The sequence below is a fragment of the Eptatretus burgeri genome, chromosome 15 (assembly GCF_056783735.1).
Source record: "Eptatretus burgeri isolate ZD-2024b chromosome 15, Ebu_testis_v1, whole genome shotgun sequence".
NCBI lineage: Eukaryota > Metazoa > Chordata > Myxini > Myxiniformes > Myxinidae > Eptatretus > Eptatretus burgeri.
This window is the reverse complement of record NC_140975.1, coordinates 19,685,861-19,701,470: the sequence shown is the minus strand read 5'-3', so window position 1 is coordinate 19,701,470 and position 15,610 is coordinate 19,685,861. Positions and strand designations below refer to the sequence as shown.

Sequence of the window (15,610 nt, the reverse complement as noted above, 5' to 3'; positions counted from 1 at the left end):
AGATGTGTCTAATAGTGAATGTGGCCATTTGCTGAAGCACCTCTTGTGTCACTGGAAGTGTTTTGCCAACATGTTTCAAAAGATTGCGTGCCTCCTGAGTTCCTGTTACTTTTTCATAAACTGTGTTTTTCCCATGTCCATAGAAGCCAGATGTTGTATCAGATCCACTATGGATGTGTAATGGGATTAATATTTCAGCTACATCATCAGAGCAAAGGTCTCTGCAGTTGATGATTTTGTCTTTCCGTTTGATAGCAAGGGTGCCCTCCAGTTGATGTGCAACATATGCAGAAAGAATCACTACATCTGTGTCCTCGGCATCAATCACGACTGTCTCCATTTTTCCTGCTTTTCGGATTTGCGAATAGATGAAGAACAGCATTGTGTCCGCCTCAATGTGACTACATTCAAATTCTTCCATCCTTTCTCCGGAGGAGATGTTCCAACAATTTTGCCTGATGGAGTACACAAAGTCAATTTCTCTATGATTCTTTACAAGCTTGGTGAACTCATCCTTTAGAAACTTTTGCAGCCTTTGTTTGTTTCCCTGATTGCTGAACAGCACCTCGAAGTTCTTTGTGGCAGGAAACCTATCTGATGTTTTCATGTACACATTTCTGGACCCATCTGTATATGATGTCATGGATTTACGACACTCATGCTCATTGTCTTTGATGGAATTTTCCACACCATCGGCATCATTTACAAAAACAATCTGGCTTGCAAGCCAGATAAAGGCGGACACAATGCTGTTCTTCATCTATTCGCAAATCCGAATAGCAGGAAAAATGGAGACAGTCGTGATTGATGCTGAGGACACAGATGTAGTGATTCTTTCTGCATATGTTGCACATCAACTGGAGGGCACCCTTGCTATCAAACGGAAAGACAAAATCATCAACTGCAGAGACCTTTGCTCTGATGATGTAGCTGAAATATTAATCCCATTACACATCCATAGTGGATCCGATACAACATCTGGCTTCTAGGGACATGGGAAAAACACAGTTTATGAAAAAGGAAAAGGAACTCAGGAGGCACGCAATCTTTTGAAAGATGTTGGCAAAACGCTTCCAGTGACACAAGAGGTGCTTCAGCAAATGGCCACATTCACTATTAGACACATCTATAATGACACAATCAGTAAAACGTTAGGTGAAGCCAGAGCACGGAAGTGGGATCAGATGAAAAACAAGTCCACGTCCCACATCCCACCAGATCCAAATTCTCACAATCTGCATGTGACGCGAGTTAACTCCCAAGTTTACATTCAACCCAACTATGACAAGCCGGATGCACCCCCAAATCCCACCAACCATGGATGGACAATGAAAGACGGTAGATGTGTGTCAGTGAGGTATACCCATGATGCACTCCCAAGAAGTTTACATGACTTGGTTGAACAAGAACAGACATTGTTGCACGATGATGAGGCTGAAAGTAATGATGAGGTTTGTGACTGGAGCCAGCGACTCAGGTAGTGACTGAAGGATTACATGTATGTGTTTCAATGGAGATTTCATTTCATTTAATTTACAACTGTAAAAACATTGCCACAGTCAAAATATAAGAGATGTTAATATTATTTTATTATGACTGTCTTCGATAAAAGACAGTTTGGACAGTACATCAAACTTTGGTCAATGCAAATTACAAGAATATTTACCGGGAAAGCGTCAATTGCCGGGAATTCAGATAATTCATGTTTTATTTCATTTTTCCATTGAAACACTGTTGCTCTACAGACAAAATGAAGGAATGTTGATATTCTTTCATCATATTACTGTTCTAGATAAAGTACAGGAGTGACATACAAAAGAATGGTATAACCTTCCTGAACGGTGTAAAAGTTGAGAAATTGATATCATGTACACATCATGTTCTGAAAATAGACAATGATTGCGTCCTTCTCTTCTTGTCTCAATTTGTTGTGCACTCCCACATATAAACAAACATTTACTTGCATGAAAAGATTCACTGCCAATAATATTATGAGAAGAAAATTGATTTTTTACTATTTTCCAGATGTTACTCGACGACAATCTTGGACTTGGCCCCCGAAAAGTTATATTTCATATTTTGTGACTTAACCCTTAAATATAACAATCTGGAATGGTAATATATGACATCCTTGACCTTCAAAACATATATTTTGACCCAAAAATCATAAAAATCGGACATGTAGAACCAAAGATATGCAATTTTTGATATACTGGAAGTAGCATGGCGGCCATTTTGAATTTTCGCATCTGGCCGAGTGATCCCACATTTTCACGAGGTTCACCCCAGCTCATTTTAATCAGCACCCTCAAATTGACTAAAATCAACCTTCAAACCTTGGTCCCGGAAAAACGGTCACGGGACCCTATTGTGGGAACTCTACTAATTGAATCAATGCTAGGTGGCGTTAACTCTCCCTGTCATCCTTCCGAGGTCGAAAAAATGAGTGCCAGCTCGCTGGTACCCTGTGTCGGAGTGGCGACCCGTCCACGATTGTGCCCAATAGCCAAGGAGACTGCTGAAGCAGCACCAACGCTCTGCACAGAGTATGGTCTCAATATCCTCCTCCTCATCCCCATTTCCGGAAGAAAATAATTTGATTCACCAATTATTCACCACCCCTCGGGCTTCATTTCATTTATAAAGTCACTGAAACAGGTTTTCTCCAGACGTTCAATCGAGACATTTTCTCCAAGTCCAGGTCACCATGACAAAGAGTGTTTGGTCTGACTCTGACATTCCCCAAACAGTTTGAAAATGGATAGCTTGTCCAAAATGTGCAACAAATGTCTCTCGGTTTCTTTCTCGTATATAACTGTCCATTAAGTCTGGTCGAAGAGTTTGCCGTGAAGGAGGTGGAAATGCGTTCATTCGGTCATTTCATATGCAGCCTGCGGCTGCTGGTTGCATCGTTGCTGGGAGCGCAGCTGTGCCGCTGATGCAGTGCCCCATGTCGGTTAGGCAAGAATTTGGAATTCGTTCAGCGTGCTGGCGACAGCCGACTCTTCATTAACGACTCTGGGATCTTGAACATTTACCAACTAATGCTGGCAGGTGTGATACCCAGTTTTTAATGTCCATCCGAGGGACGGCACACACATTGATGAATCACCCACCCTACCTGTGACACACCGGGGTGACATTTTCTAGCTGAGTCGAGATTTGAACCAAGGATAGATAGCTCAGAGGCAAATGTGCGTCCCTCTTGAGATATCCTGCCAGCCCACACTTACGGGATATGTCGTATTTTATTATGTCATGTAATACCGGATTGCACTAGGTGGGTTCCACAAACTTCCACCATGTACAACACACTTTTATGTATCGTGAATTGGGGTCCTCCACCCCTCGGGCTATTAAGTATTTATTTATTACTGCCTCAAACTTTCCCATGCACTTCCCTCAACCCCCCCCCCCCCGAGCATGACCATTGCTTTTCAACGAGTTTAGTGCACTGGTTGAGGAATGTATAGAAGTCAAATAAATAATGAAATGAAAAAAAATCACTCATAGAGTGACACTTGGCAAAACTGAACGGCAGTGAGTCGAGAACACACCTCCGCCAGGCTGAAGGGTTTCCATTTTGTATCCCACTGATTGGTCAGATCTAAATCTGGACCTTAGCCAAAATCAAATCGGCTTGTTCTTGTCCCCTCACCAACTCATCCACCAAGTTTTGTCATAACTCGTCCACAACTTTTTGAGATATCGTACGATTCATAATTTTTGGCCCTATCTCTCAATGGTGAAGAATCTCTTTTAAAATTCTGACATCCAGATGCGGATCTTCACCAAAATCGAACCAGTTAGTCCTCGTCACACACCCGACACGACCACAAAGTTTCATCCCAATCCGTGCTCAACTTTTTGAGATATCATGCGATATCATTTTTAGCCCCATCTCTCAATGGTGAAGAATCAGTTAAAAATTAAATAATTCTCATATCTGGATCTTCACCAAAATCGAATCGGTTTGTCCTTGTCACACACACCCAACCCGTCCGGCAAGTTTCGTGTGAATCCATCCATAACCTTTCGAGATATTGTGCTCTGCATTGTTTTTGGCCCGATCTCTCAATGGTGAAGAATCACTTTAAAAATTCTCAGATCCGGATACGGATTCGGATTTCACCAAAATTAAGCTTTGTTGTTCTTGGCTGGTCACCTGTGCCCGCAAAAAAAAAATCTTTCAGAACGATTGTTTGAAAACTGTGGCCAAAAATCGTGTCACAAACAGACAGACAGACAGACAAACACAACAGACAAACATTCTTGGTGAAAAATATTGTTCATGAAGTAACAAACGAGAGAGTTCATAGAACACCTTACCCCGTACAGTCTTGAGATTTCAAGGACATGGGAAGAGCCTTTTAAACTCTTGCTTTGGGTTCCCAAGCACAATATATGTTTTGTTTTGTTTGTGAACCTTACATAACAGCCGTGATGGTAACCACGCAGCGCCACGCACGGCCATATGTGTCAGAATACAGAATAGCAAACAGATATTCTGCCCTCAGGCCATGATGGCGTGAATGCTTTTCTCCAAAGTTTTCCCAAGAATGCTTTTCTCACACAGCAGGGATTTTCAGGTCCTTACATGACAGACTTTCAGGAATGGCGTGAATGTCTACTCTGCCCTTTAGGGCATGAATATTTTTGTCCAAGTCCTGCAAAACAGTTTTTTGAAAGTGACAAAAAGGCAATTTTTGTTCTACTGTGTTCAAGTATAAAATTCAATTTAAATAAAATGAAGATTTTAAATGTTTGTAGAAAAAAAACAAAAATTGAAAGTTTTTACTGCCGTTGAATGCAACGACTTTTACACCACCCTATTTAACACGTTACATTAGTTCTTCGTTGCTGGTGTTTGTGTCCTTTATAACGTCCTTAAAAACAGTAAGTTTCCTGTTTAGAATGATTTTCAATTTTGTTTGACTGCCAGGCAGGCAAGACTGTAAAACAATATATCTCACTCCTCGCTGCGCAATTGTGATCGGAACAAATTGAAAGCCTAAGTACTGCTAAATGGCAGGTTTGTTTTCTGATTCATGTTTCGATCTGTGTTCAAAATATTAATATATTAAATTGAAATGAAGTTGTTTCTCGATCATAAATTGACTTTTGTAGGCAGACAGACAGACAAACAGACAAACAGACACAAAGTGAACCAATTGCTTAACCACACTTTTCGCTTCGCATGTACAGGGAAACAAATAAACAGACACTTCCAAGAATATATATATATATATATATATATATATATATATATATATATATATATATATATATATATATATATATATCTATATATATATATATTCCGTGTACGAAGGGGACCTTCCGTGCACCCCGTCTATGATCCAACCTAATGTGCATAAGTGTGTTCATTGAAATCCCCTTGGATGGAAAAAAAGATGTTAACATCTAAAAAACTCTTTTGGTTTATGTTTACTCATGCCCCATTGAGACTCATGTCAAAATGTCACTTTTTCAGCATTTCTGCCATTTCTTGAGGTATATGTACACACACACACACACACACACACACACACACACACACACACACACACACACACACACACACACACACACACACACACACACACGTTGATGCTCGTATAAGAGCTAACACAAAAAACATATAGCAAAGGGAGCAGGCGACAAGAGGGACGGGAGAGGGAAGCACAAAACAGTGTGGAACAGAGACATGAGGAGATCTGTGGAAGGGAGAGGGATGGGGTGGGGAACATAGGGAATACAAGATGGACACAACAGGGACTTTCAGGAAGGAAAGCAGGGAATTTGAAGGAGCTGGGTTTGGGGTGGATTAACGGAGGTAGAAAGGATCGTGATTATGGATAGGGGAAGGTAAGACATGGTGGTGAACAGCTGTTTTGAAGACCTAGAGGGAAGAATGGGATTGAAGAGCGTTAGGGAGTTTGTTCCAAAGGTGGGAAAAAGAGGAATGGAAGAATGAAGGTGAGCAGTGATTCTTGATTTTGGTAGTTTTACCAGAAGTGGGTTGCTAGCGGACCTTGAGCGCCCTGCGGAAATTTTTTTTGGGGGAGGGGGACATTTCGTGACATTTGTGCACTTTTATATTGCAATATCTCAGTAGTTACTGGAATATATATATATATATATATATATATATATATATATATATATATATATATATATATATATATATATATATATAGATATAGTAATATCTCCTGACAAAAATTGATAAATCCAAAGGTTTCCAGCAAATTGTTAAGGACGTTGACAATTTAATCCCACCTCCTGGTGATGAGACAGTGAAAATAGAAGATGGAAATGCTGTCTTCTATCACACGAGGGAGCTATCAGAGAATTTCCGGGAGATAAGCCTCAATATATTCAAAGCAGTGTCATCCCGATCAGATGTCATCTTCATCACCGACATGTACAACAACATAGACTCAGTAAAGTCATGTGAAAGGCAGAGAAGAGGACGCGGAGAGAAGATAATCATTCTGGGAGGGAATTCAAAGAAATCAGGAGATCGGAAACAATTCCTGACAAATTATGAGAACAAGAGACAGCTAATACAAGTCGTACAAGATGTTTGGAGTCAAGAGGACACGGTCAAGAATCTTCAGGGCAGGAAAATGATATTCATCCGCGAAGGAGCCGCGTACTTGTTAACCTCTCCAGATGGGAAGCAAGTGACATAATCAGAGATCACTTCTTTGAAATCATCTCAGGAAGAATGCGATTTCCATGTAATTCTCCACTGCATGTGTGGCAAAGAACAAGAGCCCAAGAATGTATGAGTATAGACCTCTGACAACGACATTTTCTTCATTTCGTTGCACTATGTTCATCAGATCTCAGATGTTACCTTGGCTATTTGATACAGGAAGGAGCAACACGAAAAAGGTTGATTGATGCTTCTCAATTTTCCGAAAAGTCCACTCCAGAGTGTTGCTCTGCCTTACTTGATCGACATGCATTCACTGGCTGTGATTCCACAAGTGCCTTTCAAGGGTTTGGGAAAATCAAGCCCATCAAATGGATGCAAATATCTAACATATTCATGACACCTCTTGCAAACTCGGAAGAATCTTGGTCCGTTTCAGATGAATTCATAACGGCCCTGGAACAATTCACATGTGCATTGTACAGCAAATGAAGATTCAAATATGTTGGTGAAGCCCGGCTCCAAATGATGAAAGAGAAATGCAGAGGTGACTCGGACGTAATCAACTCCTCTGCCAATGTGGATTTAGCATCTTTTCCACCGTGTAAGAACAGTCTGGAAGAACACGTCTGCAGAGTTAATTACCAAGTGGCAATGTGGACGAGGGACCATCTTCCAGATCTCCATATCCCCTCTCCGATGGATAACCATGGTTGGACTGCCGGATGAGACAAAATGGAGCCATTGCGGTGTAAGCTTGGCACTCTTCCGCCTAAGTCGGTTGATGTTCTTGAATCGGAAGATGAGGACTCGAGTGACGATGAGTTTGATTCAACCAGTGAGCATGACTTCTCAGATATAGACCATGACACAGAGACAGTGATGATGAATCATAAGAGAAACATGCTTCCACATTACATTTACATGGAAGCATTGATTCGGATTTCTCACTCATGGTATTTTGATCTTACATTTGGACAGAAATGGGTGACGTGTTCTGTGGTTGAACATTTTCGAAAGGAAGGAAGTTCATCGTCAATTTATTGATACTTTTGTATACCAATAAGGGATATTGCGAGACAGTAGCTTTTCATTTACTTTTCTTTCAAACATCTGTACGGAGTTACACTGACAACTTTTCCTCTGTGAAGTGAAGGTACTTTCGTGTCTTGCAAGGGCAAATATGTCAATGTTGTTTCTGTTTCATATTTCTTTCCTTCCCTCATATCTGTGCCACGGTCTTTCGCGTTAGTATGAAGGAAAAATCATTCTTTGCATAAATCTCATATCCTGTACTTTATTTTTGTTCTTTGTCTTATGTCAAGTATTTTTGTTTGCATCTTGGAAATAATTTTCAATACATATTGGTGTGAGATGTAAAATAACAATTTGAAAGTTTTGTTAAATATTACCAAGTTGGCGTGTCATATTGGTTACGTTGTGAGATCGAAATTTGAGCCAGTAACTAGTGAGATATTAAACCATCAAAGTGCACAAATTTCACGAACCTCAATAAACGGCGGTAATGCTGAAAAAGTGACATTTTGACGCGGGTTCCAATCGGGTGTGAGAAAACATCGACCAAAAGAGTGTTTTTTTTCAATGTTGTTAACATCTGTTTTGTTTTTTTTTTCCATCTAGGAGGACATCAATGAACATGCTTATGTGCATTATGTTGGATTATGTGGGTGAGGGCCCTGTCACACCTTGACGTTTTAGCCAGCAATGGCAACGTATAAAAATGTATGTAAAACGTTGGCGTACGCTGAAATTTTGATGTTTTTTTTTTAAAGTTTTCGGCGTATTCATAACGTGTTGGTCGTATGCATAACATATTAGTAACGGGCACAGAACGTTTCATTGTGTTATTGATAACTTTTACCAACGAATGCTTAGCCTGTTGTCGGCGTTCACAACCTATGCCCAACGATAGTTTAACTTTCGCATAGCGCGCTAAACGTATCGCCGACGAACTCGTGGCGTAGCCTGTTAATATAAGAACCTGCTGGACGCCAATTTAAATCATAACCGCCTGAGAATTTGAAGTGTCAACATCGCAGTCACACCTTGACGATTTAGCCAGCGTATGCCGGCCTATGAAAAATGTGTCTAAAACGCTGGCACACGTCGAATACGGTATAGGTAAGTTATGTATACGTTAAGAGTAGGCTGGAAAACAATGAAGTACGCTGTCATATTACGTGGTACATGTAATACGTCGTGAAACTTCAAGCATGCTGAAAATTTTACGACGTACTCGGCGTATGGCTAACACGTTCCGCATGCGTTGTCATGTGTTCCTGGCACACTCCGCGATTGTTTACACACGATGGACACACGTTACTTGTGGGTTACTCATAAGTCGAAACACGTCAAGGTAATATTTTACATACCCGCAACCTAATTTTCAACCAATGGGTAACGTCCTTTTAACCTATGAGTAGCGTGCTCTGAACCTATGTTTAACGTGCTTGAAACCTATGAGTAACGTGCATTGAACCTATTTGTAACTTGCCTTGAACCAATGACTAACGTGCTATGAACCTATGAGTAACGTGCGTTTAACCTATGTGTAGCATGCTTTGAACCGAAGTATAACGTGCTTATAACCTTTGAGTAACATGCTATGAACCTATTTGTAACGTATCTAAAACGCACATTGTCGTATGCAGACGAATTAGATTGACGTCTTCCGGACGACCACAGCACTTACTGAACATGTTTCTAACTTACATCTACCGTGTAATGGCGTATTGGCAGCGTTAAGGGGAATTGGTATATACACATGGGTTTCACAGGAGGAACCCATCATTGTTCCAGACTCCATGTTGAGTAGATGTCAATGCCAGTAGTATCAGTAGTAGTAATACTATTAGTAGTAGTTGGTGTGCGTGACAGTAGTAATAGTAGTAGTAGTAGTTGTCGTAGTAGCATTGGTAGTAGTAGTATGTCTATGTCAGTAGTAGTATGTGAGAGTGATGGGGAGAGGGTGTGGGTGATGATGGATCCTCTTATCGTCCACGAATAGGAGACTACTTTGCACCATTGTTCGATGTTCTTTTCGGCTAATTTTTTTTCCTCATTCCCACGATGAAATATTCCTTTGTTTTACTTTTTAAAGTATTAAAAACGACTTTGACAAATGCATAATGTACTAGTAATGAACACAGAACACTTCGATAACTTATAGATAAGTTATACCAAGGATTGTTTATCGTGTTTTAGTCGTCCACAACCTATGCCCAACGATAGTCTAGCGTATGCATAGCGTAATAATTCCCAAGCACGTTACTCATAGGTTATAAATAAGTCAAGGGTACCCTAAACATTACTTTGATGTGTTTCGACGTATGACGAACTTTCAAGTAGCATGTTGCGAAGTGTGAACAACGTTCGTGTAGCGTGCTTACAAAACGTTACTCATAGGTTAGAAATAAGTTTCGGTACGCGAATGTTACCTCTACGTGTTTCGACTTATGAGTAACATACAATTAACGTGTGTCAACGATCGCATAACGTGCCTACAACTTATGGCTAGTGTAGTGGAACGTGTGAGCCAAACGCCGAGTACGTCGTAAAATTTCAAGCATGCAAAATTTTTTGGACAACCAAAAAGTACAACTTTTTAAACCAGCGTAATACAACCTATGGTAGTGTTTTTCAGCGTGCACCTAACGTACACATAACGTACCCATAACGTATTGGACGTGTGCCAGCGTTTTAGACAAATTTTTCATAAATCGGCATACGCTGGCTAAATCGTCAAGGTGTGACAGCCCCTTTAGGGGGGGGGGTGCACGGTAGGTCCCCTTTTGTGCACGGACTGATACAGTAGTGGGGAAAACATCACAATGAACACTACAATATGGAGGAAACCTTATGAGCTGCACATTACAATGTGTCCATGCAGTGTACATGATATAAGAAGAGTTTTATATTTTCTAGGAGAGTGTAAGGAAGATGTTTCATGGAAAGATATAACCAGAGAACCGAGTGAATTAGAACGGCACTCGAGAAAGCACATACCTCCTGCTTGGCTGAATAGTTTATGTCTTGTATCCCACTGAGAGGTCGGATCTGCATCCGGACCTGAACCAACATCTTATCGGTGGTTTGTTCTTGTCATTTACCTAACTTAATTGTCTAGCTTCTTCCGAAGCCGACCACGTTTTTGAGATGTCGTGCTGTATGTCGTTTTTTGGCCCTATCTCTCCAAGGTGAAGAATCACTTTTAAAAAAAATCGATTATCCGGATCCGGATCTTCACCAAAATCTTACCAATTCTTCCTTGTCACACACCCAACCTATCCACCAGGTTTCGTCCAATCCATCCATAACTTTTTGAGATATCTTGCTCATAGACAGATAGACAAACAGACAAGCCGGTCGGCGACATGGGTGGTCGCTATATAATTGCACACTAGTCATACAGTTTTTGACGGATCGGGCTGAACATTTTTGACAAAGAGGTTGATTATAGTGCGCATAAAAGAGCGGAAGCCGATTTTTGATTTTCGAAAAAAAAAACATATATATATATAAATATTTTCCGGATTTTTTTCAAAAATTTCAAAGTCCCTTTGCTAGGCAACGGTAGCGTCCATAGCAACGGCGCTCAAAAGCATACAACTCGATCCTGGTATGAACCTACCGGTCAAGTTTCATCAAAATCGGTTGACTCCTCTGGCCTCCAGAGCTGTCCATTACATACATACAGACAGACGGAAAACCTGAGACGAAGGGTAGTCTAGTGACCACCCAACAGAAAGGGGTCAAAACATAACTTCCTTCACCTTTGGTGGTGGAGGTAATAATGTCAATGATGATACTGTTGATGTACCTTAATACATAGGATATAATGCAACAACAACAAAAAAAATCACTTCTTTCTCCGATGATTAATTCCAGAGTTATTGTTTGGAATGAGATTTCTCACCCTCTGTCATTGCCATGACATTTGACTGAGGTCATTTTTGGTCACATATCACGCTTTGGTTGACCCGTACGACTATCCTACCGAGTTTGGTTATAATCGGTCTAGGCATAGCCAAGATATGACGATACATTACACATGATGGTACACAGAGACAGACAGACAGGCAGACAGACAGAGCTGGTCATTCTAATACTTCACTAACCCCCTCCGGGGACGAGGCATGAATCGATTCTTCACCTGAAGATCCCTCAAATAGAAAGGACCCCCCCAACATGAAGTTTTGCAGGGGGAACACCCACAGACTTAGAGGAATCTCTGAGGGCATATAATATAATCCGTAGGTTGAACCTGTTTTCCCTGTTCTGGAATTTACAGTAAGATGAAAGCAATCAAGATGGTGTGTTTTGTGAATGTGATGTGTGTGTGTGCTGATCGAATGTGCCAGCTGGAGCAGTACAGGTAAGGGAGTGGTTTGGAAAGATCAGGCTTTGCCCTGAGGCCGACACACACACACACACCCATGTGAACACAGGATGCGTTTCTAAATACTGTAAGTACTGAGATAGACAACACGGCCCTGGACCGACTCAAAACAGCCAGGAGAGAAGAGCTAGGCGACGGGGAGATCAGGTGTGCACCATGCCCAAGTACAAAGTGAACAAAGTTCCATTATCCGTGGAGATGAGAGCCTTCACCATGAGGCCAAAGAAGGCGAGTTACCAAGAGCTCAAACAGGAGTGTTTGAAGAAGAAAGAACTCTTTGTGGACGAGGACTTCCCGGCGATAACCGCATCACTCTTCGCCAGCAATGAACCCGACGTGAAGTTTAAGTGGAAACGACCCAAGGTGAGCGCATCGACACCTGGTGAGAATGGATTGTTCCGCACATCTCGTGCAGATGGAGATGCCAGAATGAAAACAGCCTTGGTTATCGTGAAACATTTAAACAGCCTTTCCTTGTTTGAATATATCCTCACCAAGTTCACTTGGGAATACTTAATATGGGGAGATTCAGGAACCCTTATGGATCATGTCTGTGTTCAATGTCGACCCATCCAAGCATTCCGAGAGGTTGTGAGTCTGGAGCTTGACAGAATGGCCAATGATTGATGTGAATGATTTTTTTTTTGTTGTTGTTGTTGGCCTCATCCTCATCCTGACTGGCAGGATAGCCGAGAGCCATTTGCGATAGTATAAGTTGGTGGATGTTAGGGGTGTCCTTTGTGAAGAGTACGTGAATTGTCACCTGCACCCTCGCTATGTTCCAAATTCCTCCCACCTTCAGTCAAATCTCAGGCCTCGCCGACTGGCTCGTGATAGATTGGGGCCAAAAACGTTTCCTGCCCGAGCCCACAGGCCACAATAATGTGGGCTGTTAAACAATGTGACTGATAGATAATATTTATTAATGACCAGCAGAGTTACCCAGCGTTGCCAGGGTGGGGGGAAGGTGGGGCGGTACTGAGAAGTGGGAGAAGCAAGAGAGCCGACAGGGTGGGGGAACTGTGTAGGGGGCAGGAGAGCCAGAACATCAGTGGGTAAAGAGGTCTTTAGGGTCTTACAGGTCATTGGGGTGTTAAGGGTCTTTGAGGTCTTAAAGGGTCTTACAGTTCTTAAGGGTCTTAAAAGTCTAAAGGGTCTTTGGGGTCTTAAGTGCCTTCGAGGTCTTCTGGCTCTAAGGGGTCTTAGGATTCTGAAGAGTCTTTGGCCTCTTTCGGGTCTTTGAGAGTCTTTGGGATCTTAACCGTCTTTGGGGTCCAAGGGGTCTTTAGGGTATTCAGGGTTTTAAAGTGTCTTAATTGTGTTTGGGGAATTTAATGGTCTTGAGGGTACTCGGGGTCGTTAGGGGTCTTATTTCCCAAGCATGTAGAAAGTCTTCTCTCAAGCATGTATTCTAATGTCTCAAGCATGTAAAAAAGATTTTAAAAAAAGGTCTTATGGTTCTTCGGGGTGTTTAAAAGCTGAGGTTGTGGATGAAAATACACAGGACAATCCCTGGATCACACTTGGTCTGTGTGCCAAGTTTGGTGGTTGTCAGTCCGGCGGTCTTTGCAAAAAACGCGAACAAACAAACACACAAACAGACATCCGATGAATTGTTATTATTATTATTATTATTATTATTATTATTATTATTATTATTATTATTGGGGGACCAAGCCATTCTGGATGGTACCCTATTGATTCTGGTAAGATTATTATTATTATACCTGGCACCACCTTTTTCACTTTTATTCACTTTAAAATTAATTTTCTCTGCAACCATGCGTCTGATCAACGCAAATCTTTCAACATACGAGCGACCACACACTAATGATGATTTTTTTTATTGATAACTCTGACGTCATAGTTATGTGGTACGGCAGCCATATTGAATTAAAGGAAAACAATTTGGACAACTTCTCCAAAACCGCTCAATGGAAAAAATTGAAACTTGATGTAGGTCATCAACTCCCCATGGGGGGGAATAAAGTTTGAATTCCAGAGCTGAGCTGTGAAGGGAAAGAAGCAAATATCACAAAGACCCACCCTTGAGTTTCCAATGGGCACACTAAAATCATGTGATGTCATGGCTTGCTAAGTATTTTGTGGTCTAGCTGGTGGTAGAAATTTGAAAATTGGAGAATATCGTTTAAAAATCAGATCAGATCAGAACCAGATCAGGTTAAAAATCAGACTGAACCAGATCAGGTTGATACAGTTTGGGTACTGCTCCATCCTGCCACTGAGCCAATTGCACATATCAAATCTCCTTCTCATGTCATGTTGGCTCAGTTTATGCCTCATAGAGATGATGCATGGGAAAAGATTCAGTTCCTTAGTGAGGATACGCCAGACTGATGTTGGTTTGATACCTAGCTCCCAGGAGCGCCGGCGATGGGACTTCTTGGGACTGTCCACTGCAGAATCCCGCACGGGGTCGATGTTGGCTTGGCTCTTGGTTACTGATGCTGGCCTGCCACTGCTGCCCTTGCTCTGGTTGTGCACTGTACCCTTGTGCTCAAAATGTTTCACAATACGTTGAATGGCACAATTTGTGGGTCCATCACGTGTTGTGAGGTCGTATTCCCGGTAGAACCTCCGGCGGGTGTCTCCGTACGATTTAATCTCATACCACAGAGCCACCACTTTTGTCTTCTGCTTCACTGTCAATGGCATAGTTGAGCTACGGAGTGAGAAATCCCAGGGAACAAATACCATGATAACACCACCAAACCCTGAAAAGGAAAACGGCATAGGTCAAAAAACAAAGAAATGGCAGGAAGTCAAAGGTGTATCAATATTTTCGAAACACCATGTATGTGCTGTAATGGCGACAAGGTGCTCCATTTGAGACTGGACCAATTGCACCAATTGCACCAATTGAGACTGGACCAATTGCACCAACCAACCAAGTGCACCAATTGCAAATCAATAGTGGGATGAAACTTGCGTTGGAGTAGTGGAGGAGAAAACAGTGGGGGAGGCACAGACACATCACCAGATAGGAGTTTTGGTTGTGGGTAAAAAGGAGAAATGAACAAACACAGATAGCACATTCACCTTTGGGCGAGACCCTCTCATAGACATCACAATCATGACATCTCGACACATGTTCAAGGGTTCAAGCCACAGTAGGAAAACCCGGGCTGTGTTCAATGACCAAGTTTCTTGTAGAGCGTTCGCCAAGTGGTTTAAGCATTCCATCCAAAACCGTTGATAAGGAATGGCCAGCTTGTCAAGCGCTAGCTTGCCATTTGGTAACTGAACACTCGTGCTGGTATTGCCAAAAGCAAGTCAGTATGAAAAGAATCTCGATGTAACAGCTTTTTAATCATTATAACAAAGTGAAGAACTTACACTTTAGTCGAAAGATCAAAGTTATACACCTTATGCACCTTAATCCATCATGCATGTGTATGTTCATGCAACAAAAATGCATGGTCATACAACAAACACAAACAAACAGGGAGGCCGCCCATGCCCCTTTTCCAGGAGAGATACAGCCATAAGGAGCATAACTTAAGGTT

General features: G+C 41.6%; 1 protein-coding gene across 2 annotated transcripts in view; it reads left to right on the top strand.

The window, feature by feature from the left end:
• The window catches only part of LOC147011682 (calpain-9-like), an 80,802-nt gene that overhangs the window by 4,705 nt on the left and 60,487 nt on the right, over positions 1–15,610 (top strand). The window contains exon 1 of one of the 2 annotated variants that reach the window (XM_085858293.1): positions 12,134–12,446. The exons of the other annotated variant lie outside the window; for it this stretch is intronic. Within the exon in view, the coding sequence (XP_085714419.1) occupies positions 12,240–12,446 (207 nt within the window). The 5' untranslated portion in view covers positions 12,134–12,239. Of the gene's footprint in view, positions 1–12,133; positions 12,447–15,610 lie in introns of those variants that run through there. 2 annotated transcript variants of the gene reach the window in all.